Here is a 27397-nt window from a genome sequence, read left to right on the forward strand (position 1 = left end):
ATGCCCCGGTTTGGGTTCATTTGCTTGGTTTAGGCAGTGAGGATTGCCATACTTTTTGAAGGTTGAATAAATCCATCCTGGGGGATGTGAAAGTTTGTCAGGAGATGCGTGAGGTAATCAAAAATTATTTTGAATTTAATGACACGGGGGGGGGGGGGGGGGGGGGTGTTCAGATGGTATTCTCTGGGATGCTCTTTTGTGAGAGGCCACCTTATAAAGTGGGGAGCGAGACGTAAAAGGGAGCGCTGTGCTCAAGAGCTGGAGCTCCACCAGCGGCCAGGTGGGTTGGAGATGTTGCACCGGGGAGGGGGGGTGGATTATCCTAACATATTGCCCCAACTTTTAACATGTAGACTGGAGTTACAGAGGCTCCAGGTGGATCAGATGGAATTTCGTAGACGAATGACCCAACAGAAATTCTTTGAATTTAGCAATAAGGCGAGGAGAACGTTAGCTCGCTGTCTTCAGAAACGCCAGTCATTGTATACCATTGCCAAGAATAAGGGATCCAGAGATGTTCTTTTCTACTTAGACCGGCAGATTACATAGTAACATAGTAGATGACGGCACAAAAAGACCTGCATGGTCCATCCAGTCTGCCCAACAAGATAAACTCATGTGTATACCTTACTTTGATTTGTACTTGCCTTTTTCAGAGCACAGACCGTACAAGTCTGCCCAGCAGTATTTCCCGCCTCCCAACCACCAGTCCCGTCTCCCATCACCGGCTCTAGCACGGGCCGTATAAGTCTGCCCTCCACTATCCTCGCCTCCCAACCACCAACCTCTCTTCCCCCACCTGCTCCGCCACCCAATTTCGGCTAAGCTTCTGAGGATCCATTCCTGCTGCACAGGATTCCTTTATGCACATCCCAATCCCACGCATGTTTGAATTCCGTTACCGTTTTCATCTCCACCACCTCCCGCGGGAGGGCATTCCAAGCAACCACCACCCTCTCCGTGAAAAAATACTTCCTGACATCTTTTTTGAGTCTGCCCCCCTTCAATCTCATTTCATGTCCTCTCGTTCTACCGCCTTCCCGTCTTGATTTAGAGTGCAGTTTGTTCAGTTTTACACTAATCTATACTCTAAGAGGGCAGGGGTCCCCCCGATAACGATTAAAGAGTACTTGGCAGATACTGGGCTGAAGGAGTTGCCTGATACTATCCGGGACGGATTAGAGGTCCCAATAACTATTGATGAGATCTTAAGGGTGGCCAGAGGTCTTAAAGGGGACAAAGTCTCAGGGGTGGATGGATATAGTCAAATTTTATAAGATTTTTGTCCAGGAATTGGCTCCTCTTTTGAGGAGGGTAGGTAACGCTTGTTTTTTGGCCCACTCACTTCTTCCTCCTAGTATGCACGAGGCAGGGATTTCGGTCATTTTAAAGCCTGGCAAAGATCTGACTGCCTATGGATCATATCGGCCGATTTCCCTCCTCAATATTGATGTAAATATTTTGGCGAAGATTATGGCCGACCGCTTAAGTAAGGCATTCCCACAACTTATTCAAGTAGACAAGTCCAGTTTTGTGCCCCAGCGCCAGATGTTAGGCAGACTTAAAATATAACCTGAGAAGCACAGTTGCAAGGGGTCCCCCTGGCCTTGTTAACTACAGATGCTGAAAAGGCATTTGACAGAATCAATGGGACATATTTAAGGGAAGTCCTGCATTTTATGGGGTTTGGTCCTAAATTTCTCTGTTGGTTGCAGTGTCTCTACAAGGCTCCAACAGCGCAAATTAAAGTGAATGGTGGTTATTCTTCTCAATTTCCTATCCAGAGGGGTACCAGACAGGGCTGTCCCCTTTCCCCCCTGCTGTTTATCTATAGAACAGTTTGCTCAGCAGATCCGCTACTTATCTGACATAAAAGGGATCCAGATAGGGATAGAATACAAAATAGCCCTGTTTGCGAATGACATTTTATTTTATGTGAGAGGTCCCCAACTAAATTTAACTGTCATCATATGTGAACTCAACAGTTTTGGGCATAACTATCCCAGAGGAGGAGGTGGGTAGGTTGTTACAATCTTTTGCATTTCATAGGTCCAGCACCAGTTTTCGTTATCTGGGAATTCAGATACTTAGGGATCTGTCTCAATTTACCCTTTGTTTACGCCTTTGTTTCAGGAGTTACATAGAGATCTGGCCAGTTGGAAGAATGGGTGGCTTTCATGGTGGGGTAGGATCTCTGCAGTTAAAATGAACTTCCTGCCTAGGTTACTATTTTTGTTTCAATCTCTCCCCTTCCCAGTTCCGAGAGCTGAACTTCTGCGTTTACAGTCTGAAATTTCTGGGTTTGGGGAGGACGCTGTTCGAGGCTATCTAAGCGGGTGATGTGGGATCCTGTGGAACAGGGGGGTAGGGGGCTGCCTAATTTGGTGTAATATTACTGGGCGGCACAACTTAAGTTGATCTCTGAATGGAGTAAGGGGGAACAGTCACCCATGACAATATCGGAACAACACTTTGTATGGGACTATTCCCTGGATGCGGTCCTTTAGGCCTCACTTTCCAATCAAGCTTACAGATGACATCTAATCCTTTTGTATCTCACTTGCTGACTTTATGGAGCTTCTTAAAACACAAACTCCAGGGCTTCCATGCTCCTTTATCATTTGCGCATGTCACTAAGGAGCCATGATTCCGGCTGCCCTGCGACGTGTGTTTTTTTCCACCTGGGCCCGTAATGGTTTTCTCATGTTTCAGGACTTCCTAGACGTGGGTGAGATGCGTTCTTTTGGTGAACTGCAGGGGTCACATGGATTTTCTCCTTCTGACTTCTTGGCATACTTATATCTCAAGTCAGAAATGGCTTCGAGTGGACCCAGACAACACTGAATGTATAGAAAATTTGTGAGCCTCTATAGGGAAACAGGGTAGGCCTAACACTCATTTCTGTCGCTTTATTAGTATATGCTTGCTTGGGAAAGGGATTAGGTGTGTGAATTAGGTTTGACTGTTTGGAGGTGAAAAAAGCTTCTATGTGTGTACTGATTAGAGAAAATGTACATAAAGTGTTAAGTAGATGGTACTACACACCCGATAGGCTAAAGATTATGTTTCCCGAATCCACTGACCTACATTACAGGTGTGGCAAGGACACAGGCACCTTCTTTCATATCTGGTGGGCATGTGATCTTCTGCAGGTCTTCTGGGAGGCAGTGGCTTGTCGTGTCTACCACAATAGACACTCTGTTCCCTTGTGACCCTAAATGGTGACTCCTTGGTTAGGGAAATCGCAGGGTTGAAATGGCAACGTCATATTAAGTGGCTTTGTCTAGCAGCTGCAAAAACAGTTATTGCGGCCCACTGGAAGCAAAACAATGGCCCTACGATAGCCAGCTGCCTTTTGAGAGTCAAGCTGGTGAGGGATTTGGAGAAACTGACCGATCGCAGATAGGGGCGTTATGATACCACAGCAGAAAAATGGGTACACCTGGATAGATTAATGGACAATAATTAAGCAATTTTGGGAGGGGTGGGGGGGTTTAGAAGTTACTATAAGGTTTGGGAGGGGAAGTATTCAGTTGGATTCCTGGAAGATTTGAATGGGTATGGTAGTGGGAGAGTATTGGGGGTTATAGTGTATTATGAAGTTGTATACTGCTTACATTTTGATGTGGTGTGTCAATTTATTTTCACATCTTCAATAAAAATTTAAGGTTAAAAAAATAAAATGCATCTCCAGTAATACAGTGTTCAAAAGTGGGCAGTGCAGCTTAAAGCGAATGCTACATACCTGTAGAAGGTATTCTCCGAGGACAGCAGGCTGATTGTTCTCACTGATGGGTGACGTCCACGGCAGCCCCTCCAATCGGAAACTTTACTAGCAAAGGCCTTTGCTAGTCCTCGCGCGTCCATGTGCACCGCGCATGCGCGGCCGTCTTCCCGCCCGAACCGGCTCGTGTTCGTCAGTCTCATATGTAGCAACACAAAGCAAGGGAAGACACAACTCCAAAGGGGAGGCGGGCGGGTTTGTGAGAACAATCAGCCTGCTGTCCTCGGAGAATACCTTCTACAGGTATGTAGCATTCGCTTTCTCCGAGGACAAGCAGGCTGCTTGTTCTCACTGATGGGGTATCCCTAGCCCCCAGGCTCACTCAAAACAACAACCATGGTCAATTGGGCCTCGCAACGGCGAGGACATTACTGAGATTGACCTAAAAAATTTACCAACTAACTGAGAGTGCAGCCTGGAACAGAACAAACAAGGCCCTCGGGGGGTGGAGTTGGATCCTAAAGCCCGAACAGGTTGTGAAGCACTGACTGCCCGAACCGACTGTCGCGTCGGGTATCCTGCTGCAGGCAGTAATGAGATGTGAATGTGTGGACAGATGACCACGTCGCAGCTTTGCAAATTTCTTCAATAGTGGCTGACTTCAAGTGGGCTACCGACGCAGCCATGGCTCTAACATTATGAGCCGTGACATGACCCTCAAGAGCCAGCCCAGTCTGGGCGTAAGTGAAGGAAATGCAATCTGCTAGCCAATTGGATATGGTGCGTTTCCCCACAGCCACTCCCCTTCTGTTGGGATCAAAAGAAACAAACAATTGGGCGGACTATCTGTTGGGCTGTGTCCGCTCCAGATAGAAGGCCAATGCTCTTTTGCAGTCCAATGTGTGCAGCTGACGTTCAGCAGGGCAGGAATGAGGACGGGGAAAGAATGTTGGCAAGACAATTGACTGGTTCAGATGGAACTCCGACACAACCTTTGGCAAGAACTTAGGGTGAGTGCAGAGGACTACTCTGTTATGATGAAATTTGGTGTAAGGGGCCTGGGCTACCAGGGCCTGAAGCTCACTGACTCTACGAGCTGAAATAACTGCCACCAAGAAAATGACCTTCCAGGTCAAGTACTTCAGATGGCAGGAGTTCAGTGGCTCAAAAGGAGGTTTCATCAGCTGGGTGAGAACGACATTGAGATCCCATGACACTGTAGGAGGTTTGACAGGGGGCTTTGACAAAAGCAAACCTCTCATGAAGCGAACAACTAAAGGCTGTCCTGAGATCGGCTTACCTTCCACACGGTAATGGTATGCACTGATTGCGCTAAGGTGAACCCTTACAGAGTTGGTCTTGAGACCAGACTCAGACAAGTGCAGAAGGTATTCAAGCAGGGTCTATGTAGGACAAGAGCGAGGATCTAGGGCCTTGCTGTCACACCAGACGGCAAACCTCCTCCACAGAAAGAAGTAACTCCTTTTAGTGGAATCTTTTCTGGAAGCAAGCAAGATGCGGGAGACACCCTCTGACAGACCCAAAGAGGCAAAGTCTATGCTCTCAACATCCAGGCCGTGAGAGCCAGGGACCGGAGGTTGGGATGCAGAAGCACCCCTTCGTCCTGTGTGATGAGAGTCGGAAAACACTCCAATCTCCACGGTTCTTCGGAGGACAACTCCAGAAGAAGAGGGAACCAGATCTGACGCGGCCAAAAAGGAGCAATCAGAATCATGGTGCCTCGGTCTTGCTTGAGTTTCAACAAAGTCTTCCCCACCAGAGGTATGGGAGGATAAGCATACAGCAGACCCTCCCCCCAGTCCAGGAGGAAGGCATCCGATGCCAGTCTGCCGTGGGCCTGAAGCCTGGAACAGAATTGAAGGACCTTGTGGTTGGCTTGAGATGCGAAGAGATCTACCAAGGGGGTGCCCCACGCTTGGAAGATCTGGCGCACCACTCGGGAATTGAGCGACCACTCGTGAGGTTGCATAATCCTGCTCAACCTGTCAGCCAGACTGTTGTTTACGCCTGCCAGATATGTGGCTTGGAGCACCATGCCATGACGGCGAGCCCAGAGCCACATGCTGACGGCTTCCTGACACAGGGGGCGAGATCCGGGGCCCCCCTGCTTGTTGACTGTAATACATGGCAACCTGGTTGTCTGTCTGAATTTGGATAATTTGGTGGGACAGCCGATCTCTGAAAGCCTTCAGAGCGTTCCAGATCGCTCGTAACTCCAGAAGATTGATCTGCAGATCGCGTTCCTGGAGGGACCAGCTTCCTTGGGTGTGAAGCCCATCGACATGAGCTCCCCATCCCAGGAGAGACGCATCCGTGGTCAGCACCTTTTGTGGCTGAGGAATTTGGAAAGGACGTCCCAGAGTCAAATTGGACCAAATCGTCCACCAATACAGGGATTCGAGAAAACTCGTGGACAGGTGGATCACGTCTTCTAGATCCCCAGCAGCCTGAAACCACTGGGAAGCTAGGGTCCATTGAGCAGATCGCATGTGAAGGCGGGCCATGGGAGTCACATGAACTGTGGAGGCCATGTGGCCCAGCAATCTCAACATCTGCCGAGCTGTGATCTGCTGGGACGCTCGCACCCGCGAGACGAGGGACAACAAGTTGTTGGCTCTCGTCTCTGGAAGATAGGCGCGAGCCGTCCGAGAATCCAGCAGAGCTCCTATGAATTCGAGTTTCTGCACTGGGAGAAGATGAGACTTTGGATAATTTATCACAAACCCCAGTAGCTCCAGGAGGCGAATAGTCATCTGCATGGACTGCAGGGCTCCTGCCTCGGATGTGTTCTTCACCAGCCAATCGTCGAGATAGGGGAACACGTGTACCCCCACTCTGCGAAGTGCCGCTGCTACTACAGCCAAGCACTTCGTGAACACTCTGGGCGCAGAGGCGAGCCCAAAGGGTAGCACACAGTACTGGAAGTGACGTGTGCCCAGCTGAAATCGCAGATACTGTCTGTGAGCTGGCAGTATCGGGATGTGCGTGTAGGCGTCCTTCAAGTCCAGAGAGCATAGCCAATCGTTTTGCTGAATCATGGGAAGAAGGGTGCACATGGAAAGCATCCTGAACTTTTCTTTGACCAGATATTTGTTCAGGGCCCTTAGGTCTAGGATGGGACGCATCCCCCCTGTTTTCTTTTCCACAAGGAAGTACCTGGAATAGAATCCCAGCCCTTCTTGCCCGGATGGCACGGGCTCGACCGCATTAGCGCTGAGAAGGGCGGAGAGTTCCTCTGCAAGTACCTGCTTGTGCTGGAAGCTGTAGGATTGAGCTCCCGGTGGACAATTTGGAGGTTTTGAGGCCAAATTGAGGGTGTATCCTTGCCGGACTATTTGGAGAACCCACTGATCGGAGGTTATGAGAGGCCACCTTTGGTGAAAAGCTTTCAACCTCCCCCCGACTGGTAGGTCGCCCGGCACTGACACTTGGATGTCGGCTATGCTCTGCTGGAGCCAGTCAAAAGCTCGTCCCTTGCTTTTGCTGGGGAGCCGAGGGGCCTTGCTGAGGCGCATGCTGCTGACAAGAGCGAGCGCGCTGGGGCTTAGCCTGGGCCACAGGCTGTCGAGAAGGAGGATTGTACCTACGCTTACCAGAAGAGTAGGGAACAGTCTTCCTTCCCCTGAAAAATCTTCTACCTGTAGAGGTAGATGCTGAAGGCTGCCGGTGGGAGAACTTGTCGAATGCGGTGTCCCGCTGGTGGAGCTGCTCTACCACCTGCTCAACCTTCTCTCCAAAAATATTATCCGCACGGCAAGGCGAGTCCGCAATCCGCTGCTGGATTCTATTCTCCAGGTCGGAGGCACGCAGCCATGAGAGTCTGCGCATCACCACACCTTGGGCAGCGGCCCTGGACGCAACATCAAAGGTGTCATACACCCCTCTGGCCAGGAACTTTCTGCACGCCTTCAGCTGCCTGACCACCTCCTGAAAAGGCTTGGCTTGCTCAGGGGGGAGCTTGTCCACCAAGCCCGCCAACTGCCGCACATTGTTCCGCATGTGGATGCTCGTGTAGAGCTGGTAAGACTAAATTTTGGACACGAGCATTGAAGAATGGTAGGCCTTCCTCCCAAAGGAGTCTAAGGTTCTAGAGTCTTTGCCCGGGGGCGCCGAAGCATGCTCCCTAGAACTCTTAGCCTTCTTTAGGGCCAAATCCACAACTCCAGAGTCGTGAGGCAACTGAGTGCGCATCAGCTCTGGGTCCCCATGGATCCGGTACTGGGACACGATCTTCTTGGGAATGTGGGGGTTAGTTAGAGGCTTGGTCCAGTTCGCCAGCAATGTCTTTTTTAGGACATGATGCATGGGTACTGTGGACGCTTCCTTAGGTGGAGAAGGATAGTCCAGGAGCTCAAACATTTCAGCCCTGGGCTCGTCCTCCACAACCACCGGGAAGGGGATGGCCGTAGACATCTCCCGGACAAAGGAAGCGAAAGACAGACTCTCGGGAGGAGAAAGCTGTCTTTCAGGAGAGGGAGTGGGATCGGAAGGAAGACCCTCAGATTCCTCGTCAGAGAAATATCTGATGTCTCCTTCCTCTTCCCACGAGGCCTCACCCTCGGTGTCAGACACAACTTCACGGACCTGTGTCTGCAACCGTGCCCGACTCGACTCCGTGGAGCCACGTCCACGATGGGAGCGTCGAGAGGTAGACTCTCTCGCCCGCATCGGCGAAGCTCCCTCCGCCGACGTAGTCGGGGAGCCTTCCTGGGAGGCGACCGCAGTCGGTACCGCAAGCGGTACCAATGCGAAAGGCCTCACCTCGGGCATGGGGCCAGCCGGCGCCTCGCTCGACGGTACCGGTGGCGCAAGCACCCCCGGTACCGGAGGGGTAGGGCGCAACAGCTCCCCCAGGATCTCTGGGAGAACGGCCCGGAGGCTCTCGTGCAGAGCGGCTGTGGAGAAAGACATCGATGTCGATGCAGGAGTCGATGTCAAAACCTGTTCCGGGTGTGGAGGCTGTTCCGGGCTGTCCAGAGTGGAGCGCATCGACACCTCCTGAACAGAGGGTGAGCGGTCCTCTCAGTGCCGATGCCTACTGGGTGCCGACTCCCTCGGTGACCCAGAGCTCTCGGTGCCGACACGGGAAGGAGACCAGTGACGATGCTTCTTCGATTTCTTGGAGCGAAGCATGTCACCGGAGCTTCCCGGCACCGACGAGGAGAACGTCGAATCCAGCCGTCGCTTCCTCGGGGCTGAGGCCGAAGGAGGTCGGTCTCGGGGGGGCTGTACCGCGGGAGCCCTCAGGGCAGGAGGAGACCCACCCGAAGGCTCACCGCCACCAGCAGGGGAATGGACAGCCCTCACCTGCGCTCCAGACGAAGCACCACCGCCTGAAGACATCAGCAAAAGAGGAGGTCTCGATGTCACCGACGCCGACGCAGCCCTCCGATGTCGCCCCGATGCAGAGGGTCGATGCCTCGATACACTCGATGCAGTCAGGGGCGAAGATGAAGGTCCGGGCGCTGACGACGTCGATGCACTGGATCCTCCCGGTGCCGATGCAGAGCTCGAGAACAAAACGTTCCACTGGGCCAATTTCGCTACCTGAGTCCGCTTTTGTAAAAGGGAACACAGACTACAGGCCTGCGGGCGGTGCCCAGCCCCCAAGCACTGAACACACGACGCGTGCCTATCAGTGAGCGAGATGACCCGGGCGCACTGGGTGCACTTCTTGAAGCCGGTGGGAGACTTCGATGTCATGGGCGGAAAATTCACGCCGGCGAGATCAAAAGTCGAAATGGCGGAAAAGGCACCACAAAAACAAGGGGAAGAAAACTTCGACCCAAGGCCTAAAAGCGGCCTACCCCGACGACGAAAGAAAACTTACCGGGGCGAAAAACTGGAAATATCGGAAGGAAAAAAGACCGAAGAGTCTCCTTCCACACACAGTTTTTTTTTTTTTTTTTTTTTAACACGAAGTAAGGACGACGCGCGAGGTCGACTTTCCGGGGTGCGACACGGCGAAAACACGACCGTACCGAGCGCGGACAAAAGAAGACTGACGAACACGAGCCGGTTCGGGCGGGAAGACGGCCGCGCATGCGCGGTGCGTATGGGCGCGCGAGGACTAGCAAAGGCCTTTGCTAGTGAAGTTTCCGATTGGAGGGGCTGCCGTGGACGTCACCCATCAGTGAGAACAAGCAGCCTGCTTGTCCTCGGAGAAAGTGCCTTTAAACATTACTTAATGGAAGTCTTCTGCTTCGCTGTTCATTGACTCATGATACTAAAGCACACATGCCTACGGGACTCGTTTCGCAAAAAGCTTCTTCAGGATCTACGGGTATTTTAAACAAAGGGCAGTTAACTCTGTAAAAGATAAATAAAAAACAAAATCTTAAATTTAAGAAACAGCTTTAACATCCAGAAAGTTGTTGGGTTTTTTTTGTTGTTGTTTTTTTTTAACGTGCTTCTAGTGCTCTGGTTCTGGCTGCGAGTCAAGTGGCTGATTCAAAAAAAGGCACTATAGTTTTAGATGACAGCGAATGCATTTTAAATCCTCACTTCATTATAAACAAGTCATCAATACAATATATTACACGTTTTACAGAGCCCCGCTGCTGATCTGCGCTTGCCACAACAGGAACAGCGCTTAACTTCGAAAAACGGCGGAATAAATTTCAAAATGGCAGCTTCGCGCCAAAATCACCCCGATCGGAACGCCATCGGCGGGCCCTCCCCGGAGGAGCTGAGTACCGCTCTTATCTCAAAGGACCGAGTCCACGAGCTCCGGTCACGCTGCACAGTCAGGAAAAGCCTCAGAAATAGCAGAGCTGAAAAGCGCGTTTTTTTTTGGGTTTTTTTTTTTTTTTTTTTTTAATGCTGTGAGGAAAGTTGGAGGCAAACAGCTACAGAGGCACTCCAGAGGCAGAAGAGGGTTGGAAAGGCAGGGAAAGGGCAAACCTATATGCCTGCATCCACACAGGGGGAAGGGTAAGGCAGGGAAAGGGCGAACCTATATGCCTGCATCCACACAGGGGGAAGGGTAAAGCAGGGAAAGGGCGAACCTATGTGCCTTTAAAGTAGGCTCCACTTAGCCACAACACCCCTGCTACAACTGGCAAAAGCACAGGAGCCACCCCAGGCAGAATCTTCAAGGAGCTGAACAAGCTGTGTCCAACCCTGCTGGGAGACAGAGAAATATTGAGAGGCAGATGGAGCTAGCCGTCCTAGAGGCACTATGGTTTTCAGTGTTCTCTATCTCCCCCTGCTGGTAGGTGGACACAACCCATTCGTAATGGATTCATCTGCTGCTGATGACAAGGAAGTCTCAACATCTGCCGAGCCGTGATCTGTTGAGACGCTCGAACCAAGGCTACTTGGGACAGGAGGTTGTCTGCCCTCATCTCGGGAAGATAAACACGAGCTGTCTGTGTTCAACAGTGCTCCAATGAATTCCAATTTTTGAACTGGAGTGAGATGAGACTTGGTATAATTGATCATGAACCCCAGCAGTTCTAGCACCTGAATAGTCATTCGCATGGACTGTAGATGCCCGCCCCCGAGGTGCTCTTCACCAGCCAATCGTCGAGATAAGGGAACACATGCACTCCCAGTCTGCATAGCGACGCTGCGACTACAGCCAGGCACTTTGTGAACACCCTGGGCGCAGACGCCAGACCAAAGGACAGTACACAGTACTGAAAGTGCTGTGTTCCCAGCTGAAATCGAAGATACTTCCTGTAAGCTGGGAGTATCGAGATGTGGGTGTAAGCATCCTTTAAGTCCAGAGAGCATAGCCAATCGTTCTCTTGAATCATGGGAAGAAGGGTACCTAGGGAAACCATCCTGAACTTTTCTCGAACCAGATATTTGTTCAGGACCCTTAGGTCTAGGATGGGGCGCATCCCCCGTTTTCTTGTGCACAAGTACCTGAAATAGAACCCCAGCCCTTCTTCCCCTGATGGAACGGGTTCAACCACTTGAGCCTTTAGAAGGGCGGAGAGTTCCTTTGCAAGTACCTGCCTGTGCTGAGAGCTGTAAGAATGAGCTCCTGGTGGGCAATTTGGAGGTTTGGATTCCAGATTGAGGGTGTATCCTAACCAGACTATTTGAAGAACCCATTGGTTGGAGGATATGAGAGGCCACCTTTGGTGAAAAAACATCAACCTCCCCCCTACCGGCAAGTCGTCCGGTACGGACACTTTTACAGAGGCTATGCTGAACTGGAGCCAGTCAAAAGCCCGTCCCTTGCATTTGCTGGTGAGCAGAATGGGCCTTAGTCGCATGCTGTTGACGAGAACGAGCGCGCTGGAGCTGAGCCTGGGCAGGCTGCCGAGAAGCAGGAATGTACCTACGCCTAGAGTAGGAATAGGGAGCACTTCTCTTCCCTCCAAAAAACTTCCTAGATGAGGAGGCTGTAGCAAAAGGCACCCGGTGGGAGAAAGAATCCTTAGCATCATTAGGCTTCTTAATCTGATTAACGAGATCCTCTACTTTCTCACCAAAAAGATTGTCCCCCTGGCAAGGAACATCTGCCATCCGCTGCTGGACCGAATGATCCAGGTCAGAGACACGCAGCCATGAGAGTCTGCGCACCACTATTCCTTGAACAGAGATCATGGATGTCACGTCAAAAGTGTCAAAAGTACCCCTGGGCCAGGAACTTGAGACACGCCTTCTGCTGCCTGATCACCTGGCGAAAAGGCTCGGCCAGCTCCATAGGGAGTGTCTCAACCAAGCTGGACAGTTGACTTACTGAGTCCTGCAAGTGTACGCTCGTGAAGAGCTGGTATGACTGGATCTTGGCAGACAGCATAGCGGCCTGATACGTTTTTCTCCCAAAAGAGTCAAGAGTTCTAGCTTCTCTGCCTGGGAGTGCAAAAGCATAGTCTCTAGTACTCCTAGCTCTCTTGAGAGCGGAATCCACTACCATGGAATTGTGGGGTAATTGGGACCTCATCAATCCAGGTTCACTGTGGATCTGGTATTGGGACTCAGCTTTCTTGGGAACCACAGGGCCAGACAGAGGGGAGGACCAGTTTCACATAAGGACTTCCTTCAGTACCTTATGCAAAGGGACTATCACAGACTCTTTAAGTGGAGAAGAATAATCCAGGACCTCGAGCATCTCAGTCCTGGGCTCATCCTCAACCTCCATAGGGAAGGGAATAGCTGTAGCCATTTCCCGGACAAAGGAGGAAAAAGACTCTCGGGTGGAGATAGTCTTCTTTCCAGCGGAGAAGAAGGGTCAGCGGGAATCCCAAGGGACTCATCAGAAAAGAAGTTCCTGGGATCTACCTCTGATTCCCACGAGCGTTCCTGCTCAGTGTCAGACACAGCCTGTGTCAAGGTACTCTGACACTGGACATGACTCGACACCGAGGAACGATGTCCTCTGTGGCGATGTCGAGAAGTCGACGCCCGATCCGACTACAGCGCAGCTCCCTCCATCGATGTCGAAGGAGAGTCGACCAGGGTGGCAGCCGATGCCGCAGGCGGCACCGCAATCGGAGACCTCACCACAGGAGAAGGGCCACACCGCTACAGCAGTTGGCACAGAAGGCGCAAGCACCCCTGACACCAAAGCTGATTGTCGCAGTAAGCCTTCCAGAAGTTCTGGAAACAAGGCCCGGATACGCTCATCGAGAGCCGCCATCAGAGAAGGCTGCGGGGCTGGTGGAACAGGCGATGTCAGAATCTGTGGAGGCTCGGGAGCAGGTACCGGGCTGCCAAGAGACCAACGCATCGGCACCTCCTGTACCGAGGGGAAGCAATCCTCTCAGCGCCGATGCTTCTCAGGTGCCAACACTCTCGACGCCCTGGAGCTTCCGGTACCATGTGTTGAAGGAGAACGATGACGATGCTTCTTAGCCTTCGCTCGACGCCCGTCATCGAGACTCCTCGGTACCTGTGAGGACGTGGAATTCTCACGTCTCCTCAGGGCTGGGTCCGACGAAGGTCGGTCCCGGGGGGGCCTGCATAACAGGAGGCCTCGAGACAGGTAGAGACCCACTCGACGCCTCACTGATCCCAGCGCGAGTTGGTCTCTCAGCAGCCATTACCTCTCTCCTCAACGTCGACGACTTTGCTACCAAAGTCGATGTCGAAGGACCGGACTGAGCCCCAAAAAGCTTCTCTCGTTGGGCCTCTCGAGACGCTTGGGTCCGTTTCTTCATACGAAGACACAGAATACAAGCGGCTGGGCTATGGTCGGGCCCAAGGCACTGGATACACCAAACGTGGGTATCTGTACCTGAGATGGTCTGCTTGCACCGAGTACAATGTTTGAAGCCGCAGGGTGTCTTTGATGAATGGAAGAAAAAACGGCTTCGGCGAAATCAAACGATGCGATTGTGCCAAAAAAGAAAAAGCACAAAAGAGGGAAAAAATCCGACCGCAAAGCCCAAAGGCTGGCCGTGTCAAAAAAGAAAGGAAACTTTAAAAATGTAAAGAGATAAGAAACTACGGAAAAACTATTCTCTCTCTTTTTTTTTAATCTTTAAGAAAAAGAAAACAAAAATGAAAACCAGACGTGAAGAGAAGTCTTCTTCCTGGGCCTGACGGAGCGCAGTGAAAACACTGCCGCACCTAACAATGGAGAAAAAAAGAATTAAAGAGGCACGCTCACGCGGCGGGAGGTCGCACATGCACGGTTCGCGTTGCCGTGACGGATCTTTCCCAAAAGGGTTTGATTTTTATTTTGCTTGCAAAATTTGTTTCCCCATTCCTGGGCCGCTGCAGACGACCACCCACATGTGACAACAAGCAGCCTGCTTGTCCTCGGAGAAGTAGTTTTATCACTGAACTATCTATAAACTTTTTCTTGGTAGTATTGCGTATTCAAAACAACTACTGCTATTGCTCTACCCTTATCTGCCCTTCTAATTACCATGGCTGGATCTTCCTGCAATCTTTTCAATGCTGACTTCAATTGTTTGGATAAGTTATTGTATATGTTCTTGAGCCCATGCCTCCACTCCCTTTAGAACACTTTTCTTGAACACTTCTAAAGTGGGCTCAGTAAACCCAATGGATATCCAAGTAGATAGTGTGGTATTAATATTGTCCTATCAAAATTATCTCTTAACCAGGGCCGTGCCTAGGGTCTCTGGCGCCCCCCTGCAGACTATCAGTTGGCGCCCCCCCCCCCCCCCCCCCCCCCCCCCGGTGAAAATGATCGCTCACCACTTGCTACACTGACAGGAATTGTCAGCAATATTCTTAGAAACAAATTGCTATACATTGCAAAATAAGATAGCAGATGTAAATTCTCAAAGTAGACATATTCCAAACGCTAAAATGAAAATAAAATGATTTTTTTTTTACCTTTGTTGTCTGGTGACTTTCTTTTTCCAATCATGCTGGCCAGTATCTGAGTCTGCTGCTATCTGTCCTCTTAACTCCATTTCCAGGACTTCCTTTCCATTTGTTTCTTTACTTTTCTCCTTTCTTCTTCATTTCTTGCTCTATATCCATTTCCAGCAATTTCTCCTCTCTCCCTGGGTCCTGCCCTCCCATCCATGTCCATTCTTGTCCCTCTCTGCCCTTCCCTCCTCCATCCATAGCCAGCAATCCTCCTCTCTCCCCTGCATGTCCAGTCCAGTGATTTCTCTTCTCTCCCGTCCCGTCTACCCCCCCCTCTCCTCATCCTTCCATCCGTTTTCCCTCTTTATCTCCCCATCCTTCTGTCTTCCTCTTCCCTCTTTCTCTCCATGTCCTTCCATTCGTCTACCCCCTCTCCCGATCCTGCCATCCAACATCTACCCCCTCTCTCCCAATCCTTCCATCCAGTGTCTCTCTCTCTCTCTCTATCCCCTTTTCCATCCAGTGTCTCTCTCTCTACCCTTTTCCATTCATCATGCCCCCCTCTCTCTCCCCATCCTTCAATGTTTCTCCTCCTGTTAGTTTCTCTCTCCCTACTCTTCCTTCCAGTGTCTTCCCTCTTTCACCCCCCCCCCTCCCATTTTCTCCTCATTTTAAGCAGCTTCTCCCTTTCTCCAGGACTCCAGCCCTTCTCCATGTCCCCTCCTTCTCTCCCCATCTTCCCACTCTCTCCATTATACCTGCCTAGTGCCTCTCGCTCCCCCTTCCACCTGGCATTAATTTGTTGGCCACTGCTGCTGCTTCTCCTCTTCAGCAGCAGCGCCCCGAGTCCAGACAAAAAAAACAAAGGTAACACAGTTACACGCACCCAAAGTGCAGGAATCAGCTGAGAGGACCGACACCACACGCAGCTTCAACCGCTTTGGAGCCCCAGGAGCAACAGTTGGCTGCTGGAACAAGCGCGGGGCTGTACCGTAGCAGCTTTCAGCATGGGCTATCGGCACTGCAGCCGCTCCTCTCTGTCCCCGGAGCAGAGCAGGAAGTCGATGTCAACTTCCTTCCTGCTCCTCCAGGGGCAGAGAGAGGAGCGGCTGCAGCGCAGACAGCCCATGCTTGAAGGCTGCCACGGCCCCGCTCTTGCTTCTTTTTTTTTGTTGTTTTATCGCGCGACTCGCGCTGAAGAGGAGACTTTAATTCCCACTTTGCCGGCCCAGACTCGGGAGTGCGGGAGACTCCGGACTTGGCAGGTCTGGATAAGCGGGCCTCGAGGGAAAGTGGCTACGTTTGGGGGGGGGAGGCAATGCAGCATGGGCGGGAAAGGTCACTAAGCCTCCCCAAGCCTCTTATACGGGGCGCCTATGAGCGTCAGTGAAAGCGGAGCGCTGCCGACATCTACCTTCCCTTCGCGCTCTTGGTCTGTGTCGCCTTCTTTCTGACGTCAGAAGAAGGCGGGACACAGAGAACCAATGAGTGCAAGGGAAGGGAGACGTCAGCAGCGCTTTCACTGACGCTGCTGCGACCAGGTAAAAGATTTAAAGGCCTCGCGGGGCGAGAGTAAGCACCGCGGCGGCGCCCTCCAGAGGTGGGCGCCCCCCTGCGGCGCTTACCCCGCTGACCGCATCGGCACGGCCCTGCTCTTAACTGAAGTGCAATTTTAGCAAAAGATGCCTAGAAAATTTTCTATATCAATCTTAAGTTTAAAGTAATCAAATTTGGAAGATGGAACAAATGAAAGATTTAAGGAAAGTGAATGCAATTCTTCATTATCTGACAAGTTGATTACCACCATTTCCTTTGATTCTGAGATCTTGTGCATGATTTCCCTCTCTGTGACCCCCTGCCTCATTTTCCTCTTCCTCTGCATTGTTCTTTCCTTCCTTAAAAAACCCTCAGATGTCCCAGATCCCCTCACTGCTACTAGATGATGAGCTACATTCACTTTCACCATTAAGAGTCTGTGCCCTCTAGAGAGGCATTAAATGTTTTGGGCATATTATAATTTAGTTTAAAAATCATCCATCAAAATCTTGTTTGTCTTTCCTAAATTCTTTCGCTTTGTTCTTTTTCAATTGTTTTTTAAATTTCACAATATTATTCTTTAATATTCCTCTTTAATCAACATTATATCCAGTGAACATTATTGTGGATCCCGTTCCATTTATCTAGAAATTCAGAATCATCACTGAAAGTTTGAGGCTCTTTGATCATCCTTAAACTGTTGGAAAATTTTTCTAATTTACAATATTCTATTACTGGCCTTCCGACAGCCACCCAATTTAAAACACAAGCTAATCAGAAGTAAACTTCCATCACAGACTGAAAAGGAACAGAAGGGCACACTTCCCTGTAATTTATCCAGTTGCAAACTATGCCAAAATATTTCACAGGACCCCAAAGTCATCCACAAAGGAAAGATATTCAACATAAAGGGGATCTTTCACTTGCTCATCTTCCAATGTGGTATATATCATTCAGTGTAAAAAATGTAACGAAGGATGCTATATTGGAGAAACAGGCCAGATGCTTAAGACAAGATTCAATTTACATAGACATCACATGAACAATACTGGTGCCAGCAGGGTTCCCACGCCTGTTGGTCAACATTTTACAGGACCAGGACACTGTACCAGTGACTTCACAGTGAGAATCCTGAAAGGTAACTTTAAAACCATACAAGAACATAAGACCTTTGAAGTCAGAATGATTGAATATTTTAACACCCAACAGAAAGGACTTAACAAGGATCTGGGGTTCCTAGCCCATTATAAACCATAAAGCTGTATGTCTCTGTTGATCACCCTCCCCTCACCTATCCACACCCATCCTGTTAGAATATCAATGATATGCTTTGATGTCCCCATGCATACTTCCTACCCACCCCCTCCTCCCACCCTGTCAGACTGTCATAGTAATGCTTGAATGTTTTCACTTATATACACTGTCAGCTAGCACATTTGCTTATTTCCGATCTGAGGAAGAAGGGCAACCTTCGAAAGCTAATCAAGAAATGTATTAAGTTATGTCCAATAAAAAAGGTATCATCTTATTTTCTTTTCCATGTTTTATTTTGTTTGATTTCTATTGATAACAATATTCTATTAAAATATAAGCTCAGTGTTAACCAGCTTCTTGTTCAAGTTCATAATATCAGTCCATTCTATGAAAGTATTATTCTGAACATTTATATCAAATTGGGAGGGTCCAAAATGCGCAGCCATTTTCAGCTGAAACCCCAAACCAGATTTCGAGCCGGTTTTGGGGCCAAAACCAAAACTTGGTCGGCCTGTACACATGATTCCATTTAAAATATTCACCTTTGAAAGTCTGTCAAACTTGCTCTAAGTTTCTTTACATTCTACAAAGATTCTTTCTATTGGTATCAATTATTCAGTACATCTTATAAAAGCAAACATTATTTCTCCTCTCACTTACCTCCTTTTGGGTACCCGGGGTGTTTTGTCATCCTTGCGCCTCCTACCTCTTCTAGGAAGAAACAAAGAAATAGAAATTAGTGCTGTGCATGTGGGAGGTGGCTGTGGGTTGCAGTGCATTCTGCTGGGGTATTTTCTGGGAGTAGAGGCAGTATGTGGGGGTGGTAGGGCAGTAGCAGGGCATAGTGTTTGAGGGCTAGGGACAGTTTTGGGGGTGGGGCAACTTGAAGTGTGTTGAGGTAGTTGTGGGGCTACTTTAGGAGGGGCAATCTGCAGGGTGGTGCAGTCTTGGAGGTGTTGAGTTGGAAAGAATAAAATGAAAAGGGGAAAAAGGAAAATTAAAAGATATAAAAGAGTGACAATCAGAAGTGCACTTCATACAAATGTTGTGATACAGTGAGATAGGAAATAGCAGAAACAATAAGAAGTAATCAAATCTATCCCTCACTTCCTAGGTGGATCATCATCTTCCCGGAACTCATTTTCTTCCTTTACTTCTACCTTGATCTCCTTCTGCTTCTCCTTTTCTTCCTTCCCTTTCCCTGACTTCCGCCTGGCTTTCAGGGGTTCCCTGAAGAAAGGACAAGCAGACATACTTAAATCAACATACAAGGTGCAGCATCAAAATTTAATATCAACATTATATTCATCCATCTGTTCCCATCTGCCCATAAAAGGTTACATAAAAGTCAGCAACATAAATTACTTATTCCCACAACCTTGAAACAGCTAAGGTAGCAAGAATAAAAATCCACCAGTGACGACGAAGAATTGACGTATAACCTGATAATGTTCTTTCCCTTAAGCCCGCCAGACTTGTCCAGAACTTGTGGCTTAAGAGAAGTTACTCACCTGTAGCAGGTATTCTCCGAGGACAAGTAAGATATCTCCACACTGATGGGGCGAAGCCATACAATGTAGCCTTACGCAACAAGCACTCCCCAACATTCTTATGAATGTTTTGAAACCAGCCCACCATTCATGTGTGTGTCTTCCCGCCAGTCAACATTGAGTGCGACCAGCTCAGTCTAGTACAATAGATGATAGAATACACCTTTAAGGCATTTTCGACAGGTGCCCCATCATACCTGTCTATGTTAACTATACCTAACACTCAAACATGTTTTAAGATTAGTAAATGACCACCGTATGATCCTGTCTACACCCCAAATGGACCAGATGGAAAGTACCATACACAGTGCTTTTTATTTCACAGCACCAGCACACAAATTCCATGCCACTAATTATGGTAAGTAACCCTTGAAACATTTTAAATGTAGCTGTTTCAGAAGGCACACAATACCAAGCCAAATATACTCAGGAAACTACATAACGAAAGGAGAATCAAATGCAAAGTACTGATAAGGAAGGCAAAGAGAGAATTTGAAAAGAAGACTGCGTTGGGAGACAAAAAACACATTGTAAAAACTTTTTTTTAGGTATATTAAAAGCAAGAAGCTGGCAAAAGAATCGGTTGGACTGCTAGATGGAAGGGGGTTAAAGAGACATTCAGGGAAGACAAGGCCACAGTGGAGAGATTAAATGAATTCTTTGCTTCGGTTTTCACCGAGGAAGATGTGGGAGAGATACCGGTGCCAGAAATTGTATTCAATGCTGACGAGTCAGAGAAAGTGAATCAAATCTCTGTAAACATGGAAGATATAATGGGGCAGTTTGACAAACTGAAGAGTAGCAAATCACTAGGACAGGATGGTATTCATCCCAGAGTATTGATAGAGTTGAAAAATAAATTTGCAGAACTATGGATAGTAATATGAAATTTATCTTTAAAATCAAGCATGGTACCGAAGATTGGAGGGTAGCCAATATAATGCTAATTTTTAAAAAGGTTCCAGAGGTGATCCAGGAACTTACAGACCAGTGAGCCCGATGTCAGTGCTGGGCTATTATAAAAAACAAAATTACAGATCATATTCAAAAGCATGGATTAATGAGACAAAGCCAAAATGGATTTAGTGAAGGGAAATTTTGCCTCATCAATCTACTACATTTCTTTGAAGGGGTGAACAAACATGTGGATAAAGGTGAGCCGGTCGGATTTTCAAAGGGCATTTGACAAAGTACCGCATTAAAGACTAGAAGAAATTGGAAAGTCATGGGATAGGAGGTAGTGTTCAATTGTGGATTAAAAACTGGTTAAAGGATAGAAAACAGAGAGTAGGGTTAAATGATTAGTATTCTTAATGGAGAAGGATAGACAGTGGAGTTCTACAGGGATCTGCGTTGGGACTGCTGCTTTTCAACATATTTAAAAATGATCTAGATATGGAATAACTAGTGAGGTAATTTAATTCGCTGATGACACAAAGTTATTCAAAGTTGAGAAATCACAAGAGGATTGTGAAAAATTGCAAGATGACCTTACGGTACTAGGAAACGGGGCATACAAATGGCAGATGTTATTTAATAAGAGCAAGTGCAAAGATGTGGGAGAGAGGAACCCAAACTATAGCTACGTGATACAAGGTTCCACTTTAGGAGTCACTGACCAGGAAAAGGATCTAGAAATCATTGTTGATATTACTTTGAAATCCTCTGCTCAGTGTGCTGCTGCAGCAGCAAAGAAAGCAAATAGAATGTTAGGTATTTCTAGGAAAGGAATGGAAAATAAAAAGGAGAATATTATAATGCCTTTGTATTGCTCCATGGTGTGACCGCACCTTGAATACTGTGTGCTGTTCTGGTCACCACATCTCAAAGAAGATATAGTAGAATTAGAAACGGTACAGAGAAGGGCGACGAAAATGATAAAGGGGATGGCACAACTTCCCTATGAGAAACGGCTGAAATGGCTTTGGCTCTTCACCTTGGAGAAAAGATAGCTGAGGGGAGAGATGATAGAGATCTATAAAATACCGAGTACCATGAGTAGAAGTGAATCGCTTGTTTACTCTTTCCAAAAATACTAGGACTAGGGGGCACACAAAGAAGCTAAAAAGTAGTAAATTTAAAACGAATTGGAGAAAATATTTCTTCACTCAACATGCAATTAAACGCTGGAATTCATTGCCAGAGAATGTAGTAAAAGTAGTTAGCTTAGCAGGGTTTAAAAAAGATTTGGATAGCTTCCTAAAAGTCCATAAGCTATTATTAAGATGGACTTGAGAAAATTCACTGCTTATTTTTGGGATAAGCAGCATAAAATAAAATGTATTGTACTGTTTTGGGATCTTGCCATGTATTTGAGACCTGCACTGGCCACTGCTAGAAACAGGATACTGAGCTTGATGGACCTTCGGTCTGCCCAAGTATGGCAACTCTTATGACTAAGTCTAGCTGGTTTGGACACTGCCACCCAAAATAATTTGTAATATTGCTTGATGCTAGTCTGTTGTAACGTATGTTGAGATGAATGTCGTCTTTTTCTCTCTGTTTTTAGCCTGTACACTGCTTTGTCTCTGTCAATTAAAGCAGTATAGCAAATTTTGAATAAAATACAAATAAACTCCAAGGTGAGGTGGGCGGACCAGTCTGGACATTCATCTTGCTGACCTAGGAGAACATCTGCTACAGCTGAGTAACTTTCTCCGAGGACAAACAGGATGATATCGTCACACTGAGAGGAACCCCTAGCTCCCAGACTATTCCATATAAAAGGGAAACGAATAGACCTGCAACAGGTAAGGTCTAACAACTAAAAAGAGAACTTCAATTTGTTTTTTTAAATTTGAACAGCCTGAAACAGAAAACAAATGGGTCTACGGGGCGAAGTTAGATTCTAGAGCTAAATAAATTCTGAAGGACTGTCTGACCAAACCTGCTGTCATGTCAGGAATCTTGCACTAGACCAGGGCTTGAGAATATTTCTTAGGATACTTGGATGGATGTTGTGTGTGAATGGTGTTCGGTTGTCACTCTGTCCTATTTTAATTTAGTGCTCTTTTCCCTCCATTGTTTTTTTAAATTAGGATCATAAACTACGTATATCCTCCAGTTTGGTATGCATGTGCATAAGTACATAAGTAACGCCACACTGGGAAAAGACCAAGGGTCCATTGAGCTCAGCATCCTGTCCACGACAGCGGCCAATCCAGGCCAAGGGCACCTGGCAAGCTTCCCAAACGTACAAACATTCAATACATGTTATTCCTGGAATTGTGGATTTTTCCCAAGTCCATTTAGTAGTAGTGGTACAAGTTTTTAATAAACAAAAACACCAGCCCAAAAATCTAGTGTCCATATTTGTCACGAATGGAACAAATGGAATTATTTACTTACACACATTTATAAATTGTACCTTCATAATGTACTCAAAGTGATGCATAGCAAATTATTTACTACAGTAGCAGGTAAGGCGCAGTGGCGTAGCCAGACAGCCAATTTTGGGTGGGCCTGAGCACAAAGTGGGTGGGCACAAAATTTTCTCTCTTCCCTCCCCCATTGTCCAGCATTTTCCCTTTCTCTTCCCTACCATCCACTGTCTATCTTCTCTCCATGGATCCATCTTCCCTCTTTCTCCCCTCCCTCACTTGTGCATCTCTCCTTTCCTCTCCTCTTCTCCACCTTCATGTCCAACTTTTCTCCCTCTCCCTGCCTTGAGCCCCTGGTTTGACATCTCTCTCTGCCCCCCACCACCACCACCTCTCCATCCTTCCTTTCCCTCACTGCCATGTTCAACATTTCCCCTCTCACCTCTCCCTTCCACTTCCATGTCCAAAATGTTTTTTTCTCTCATGCCCTTTCTCTCCCTCTCCCCATCCCACCCATATCCAACAATTCTCATTCTCTTTCCCCTTGCAGCATCTCTCCGTCCCTCCCAGCTCTACCCTGTCTCACTCCCTCATCCCAACAGTGCTCCTGTCTCTCCCCGACCCCCCCACCCACACACCACCACCACACACACACACACACGTTTTTCCCTACCTTTCCCCAGCGACAGTCTGGCACCTGGCTGCAGGCCTTCTTTCCCCTCCCCTTCGGGCAGCGCCGCAGTCTATCCCTACAGCTGAGCAAAGCTGCACCGCACCGGGTCCGTCTCCGTCCTGCCGCTACTTCCGTCCTCCGGCTCCGTTGTGATCTTTGTTTGCTCTTCTGCAGCGGTTCCGGATCCGCGCGCTCCCAGGCCTGTCTGTATGCTGCCTGCGACTGCTTCCTCTGCGCTGGCCCCGCCTACTCTTCTGAAGAGGCGGGGCCCAGCGCCGAGGAAGCAGTCGCAGGCAGCATACACAGACAGCCCTGGGAGCGCACAGATCCGGAACCGCTGCAGATAAGCAAACAAGATCATGGAGCCAGAGGGCAGAGGTAGCGGCAGTACGGAGACAAACCCGGTGCGCTGCAGCTGTAGCGATAGACAGCGGCCGAAGGGGAGGGAGGGAGGGGAAAGAAGGCCTGCGTGCCGGCGGGGGATCAATTCTTTTGTCGTCGCTCTGCATCGTCGCTGGGTGGGCCTGAGCCCAAAGTGGGTGGGCCCAGGCCCACCCAGGCCCACCCGTGGCTACGCCCCTGGTAAGGAGTAGCTCTCCCTATTATCCACCCACCCATAGTGTATCTGGCAATGAAGTTTTAGGCTGTGGATTCTGGACCAATGGGGGAGAAGCTAAAGCTGCAGCTACTAAGGGTGAGTGGGGTGGTGAACTCATTCATCTACCCCAGAAGCTGCAGCCTTAGCCTCTACACTGCCCACCTGCCTCCAGCAACTGCAGTTTCAACCCTTAGTACACCCACTCCCAGTAACCACAGCTTAAAACCACTCTTCATCACCTACTCAACAACCCCAACAGCAGTCTTGTCACATCCTTGCACCCAACACTAGCTTCTCTGAATCCCTTCTCTTCTCCTCCCCAAAAAATCTTTAAACATTTAAATTGATCCTACCAACATGGTTGCTGGAGCATCTCCTCCACAGTAACAATGTGGGCTGCTTCTGCAGCTGTAGGCGCTTCAAATCTCCACCCGATTAAGAAGGCTCCAAGAGGGTTGCCTTTACCGTTACAGTTAATTAAACTTACTATACCACTTGGCTTTTTATTTAAAAGATAACAACAGTGTACAATATTAAAATCACATAAAACATAACAGACACAGAATTACAATAGTCCAATAGAAAAGATAAAAACAATCCACTCAAACAGATAAAATAAAGCAATCACATCTAATCGGTTACCCAGAACAAAATCTCTGTCAACTCTCAGGGAAAAATATACCAAAACCAAGAGTAAAATAATATGCTCTCGACAGTCGCTTAAATCGTCTTAGAGACTGTTCCCTTTATGGCCCATCAAAGGAAGTGCATTCCAGAAATATGGCACCAAATAAATATATAGAAGATCTTAAATAAACTATTACCCTAATCACACAATGTGGGGACCAAAAATAGCTATAAAATACTATATGTCCCAAACATTTTATCTTATATGCAGGATATTAACAACATCTCCACATCTCTGGGGAAAATCAGATTAACTGCTTATCACAACCATATGAACACTCATGTTCTATCGCACAGGCGAAATGGTGTGAGGCAAATCCTCATATATTTCCCCTTTAAAATATTTTGTAAACTTCTGTTCTCAATAGTTGTGCAAATATACATAGAATATTCTTTTTACTTCTCAATACTCGTGCAAATGTGTATAAAACATTCTCTTTGTTTCATACAGGCTGTGCAAATGTGCAAAAAACAATCTTTTACTTATTGTCCGCATTCACTTATCTGTAAGGCAGCAATCTAAAAGTATCAGGGAACCCCCGCCAACATGGCCAAGTTTCGCATAGCGCTTTTTCAAGGAAGAGGCTCTCTGTAACAACAACCATATATTTGTTATATTATCAGCACATCGCCCAAAACTCTATTCATTTATCATCTTCAAAATATTTAACTACTCATACCTTAACATCCTGCTCAAAACCCTGTATACCAGAAAATGGCCGCGGCGTTTCAGCGCGAGCTTATAAATGAGCTACAGCTGATCACAAAACACACTCTTTGATTGGATCCTGCTCCACAACCAAACAACCAATCACGTGCCAGATTGTACATTTACATCATTGACCACCAGTCAATCTCAGAGTTTAACCCGTTCGGAACTAGAGTTTGCAACCTGAAAATCCATTGCTGTTCTTTAAAATTTAAAAGTTGAGCTGTGTTTCCACCCTCCCGTCCCATACTTATCTGATCTATAATCCTCCACCTAAGGTCAGAAAGTAAATGACCTTTATCTAGCCAGTGCTGTACCAGGGGCGCTGACAAAACTGAATTTTTTATACGGGATTTATGTTCGTTAAGTCGTATCTTAATCGGTCTGCTAGATCTCCCTATATATAATTTATTACAGGGACATACTATCATGTATATCACATTTTGTGAAAGACAATTGGTGTTAAACCGAACATATAAAGGTTTAGACCCATCTGAACCACGCCATACCACCCCTTCAATGGTAGTCTCACACCATTGGCAAGATCCACATTTTGTATGACCAGTCAGAACAACCTTGTTCATATTATCCTCTATGATTCTCCTTGATACTATTCCCCCAAAGTCTTCCCTCGGGTGTATGCTCCAATCGGATGCTGACTAAAGCATTCAAAAATTTGAAGGACATGCCAATGGTGATGAATACTCGCCATTACTTTTAAACTAATGGATGAGTAAGGAAGCACAGTAGTAAGTCTATTTTCTTGTTCCTGAGGTTTATATTGTAATAATAACTCCCTGTTCGCAAATCTGGCTCTCAGATATGCTTTTCGAACCACTGATTTCGGGTATCCTCTTTCCATAAATTTAATTATCATCTTTTTAGCTTGCTCCTCAAACATACCTATGTCAGAACAAATTCTCCTAATCCTCAAAAACTGGCTAATGGGTAAGCTCTTTTTAAGATGGTAGGGGTGAAAACTTGAAAAATGCAACAAAGTATTTCTAGACGTGGGTTTCTGATATAGAGTCGTATTTATACCATCCAGATTTCTAAATACCCACACATCTAAAAATTCCAAACCTTGACAGTGATAATGAAAAGTAAATTTCAAATTGTCTTGGAGAGAATTTAATTTGCACATAAATTGCAAAAGAGAATTCTCGGTTCCCTCCCATATCAGAAATATATCATCCAAATATCTCCTCCAATAGGAGACATTCCTGAATTCCTCCAAATTGTATACCAAACACTCTTCAAATTTGGCTAAATACAGCGTAGCAACTGAGGGTGCTAAAGCAGCCCACATGGCTATACCTATTTTTTGTTCATAAAATTGTTGTTGAAACAAAAAATAGTTGTTTTCAATCACAACATGAGCCAATTTCATGAGAAAGTCAGTGGATATACGGGAGGAACCAGATCTTTGATCCAAGGTATCTTTAATAATACTTAGAGCTTCATCCTGCGGAATGACTGTATATAGGGATGAAACATCCACAGTTACAAAGATGGAATTTTCCTGAAGTATAACATCCTGAAGACTACACAAGAAATCCGTCGTATCCTTCAAATAGGATTTAACATGTTGAGCAGCTGGTTTTAAAAAAATGTCCAAAAAAATTGATAAAGGTTCCAATACAGTATTACATAGTGTTACAATGGGGCGACCTGGTGGTTTCAATATATCTTTATGCACTTTTGGAAGAAAGTAAATCCGCGGTGTCTTGGGATATTCAACGCACAGAAATCTTGCTTCCCGTGAAGTCAATATACCCTCTGTAGTCCCTTCTTCTACCATCCTTTTAATACATTTCTGAAGATCCAAAACAGGATCACCCTCCAGTTTTTTATAGGTTAATTCATCATCCAACTGCCTATGACTTTCCTGCATATATTTGTCAATGTCCCATAGAGCCACTGCTCCTCCTTTATCTGCTCTTACAATCAATACTTCATGTTGATTCTGTAATTGAAGTAACGCTTGGTATTGCTGCTTAGAAAGATTCCACATTTGAAAACTGTCATTATGTTGTTTTTCCAGTAAATTTAGATCATGTAGTATACATTTCTGAAAC

General features: G+C 47.3%; 1 protein-coding gene across 1 annotated transcript in view; it reads right to left on the reverse strand.

Moving 5' to 3' along the window:
* The window catches only part of ZFP91 (ZFP91 zinc finger protein), a 503483-nt gene that overhangs the window by 235331 nt on the left and 240755 nt on the right, over positions 1 to 27397 (reverse strand). The window contains 2 exon segments of the mRNA XM_030221066.1: positions 18443 to 18493; positions 18890 to 19012. Coding sequence (XP_030076926.1) covers positions 18443 to 18493; positions 18890 to 19012 — 174 coding nt within the window.

This window comes from Microcaecilia unicolor, chromosome 1 (assembly GCF_901765095.1).
Source record: "Microcaecilia unicolor chromosome 1, aMicUni1.1, whole genome shotgun sequence".
Lineage (NCBI taxonomy): Eukaryota > Metazoa > Chordata > Amphibia > Gymnophiona > Siphonopidae > Microcaecilia > Microcaecilia unicolor.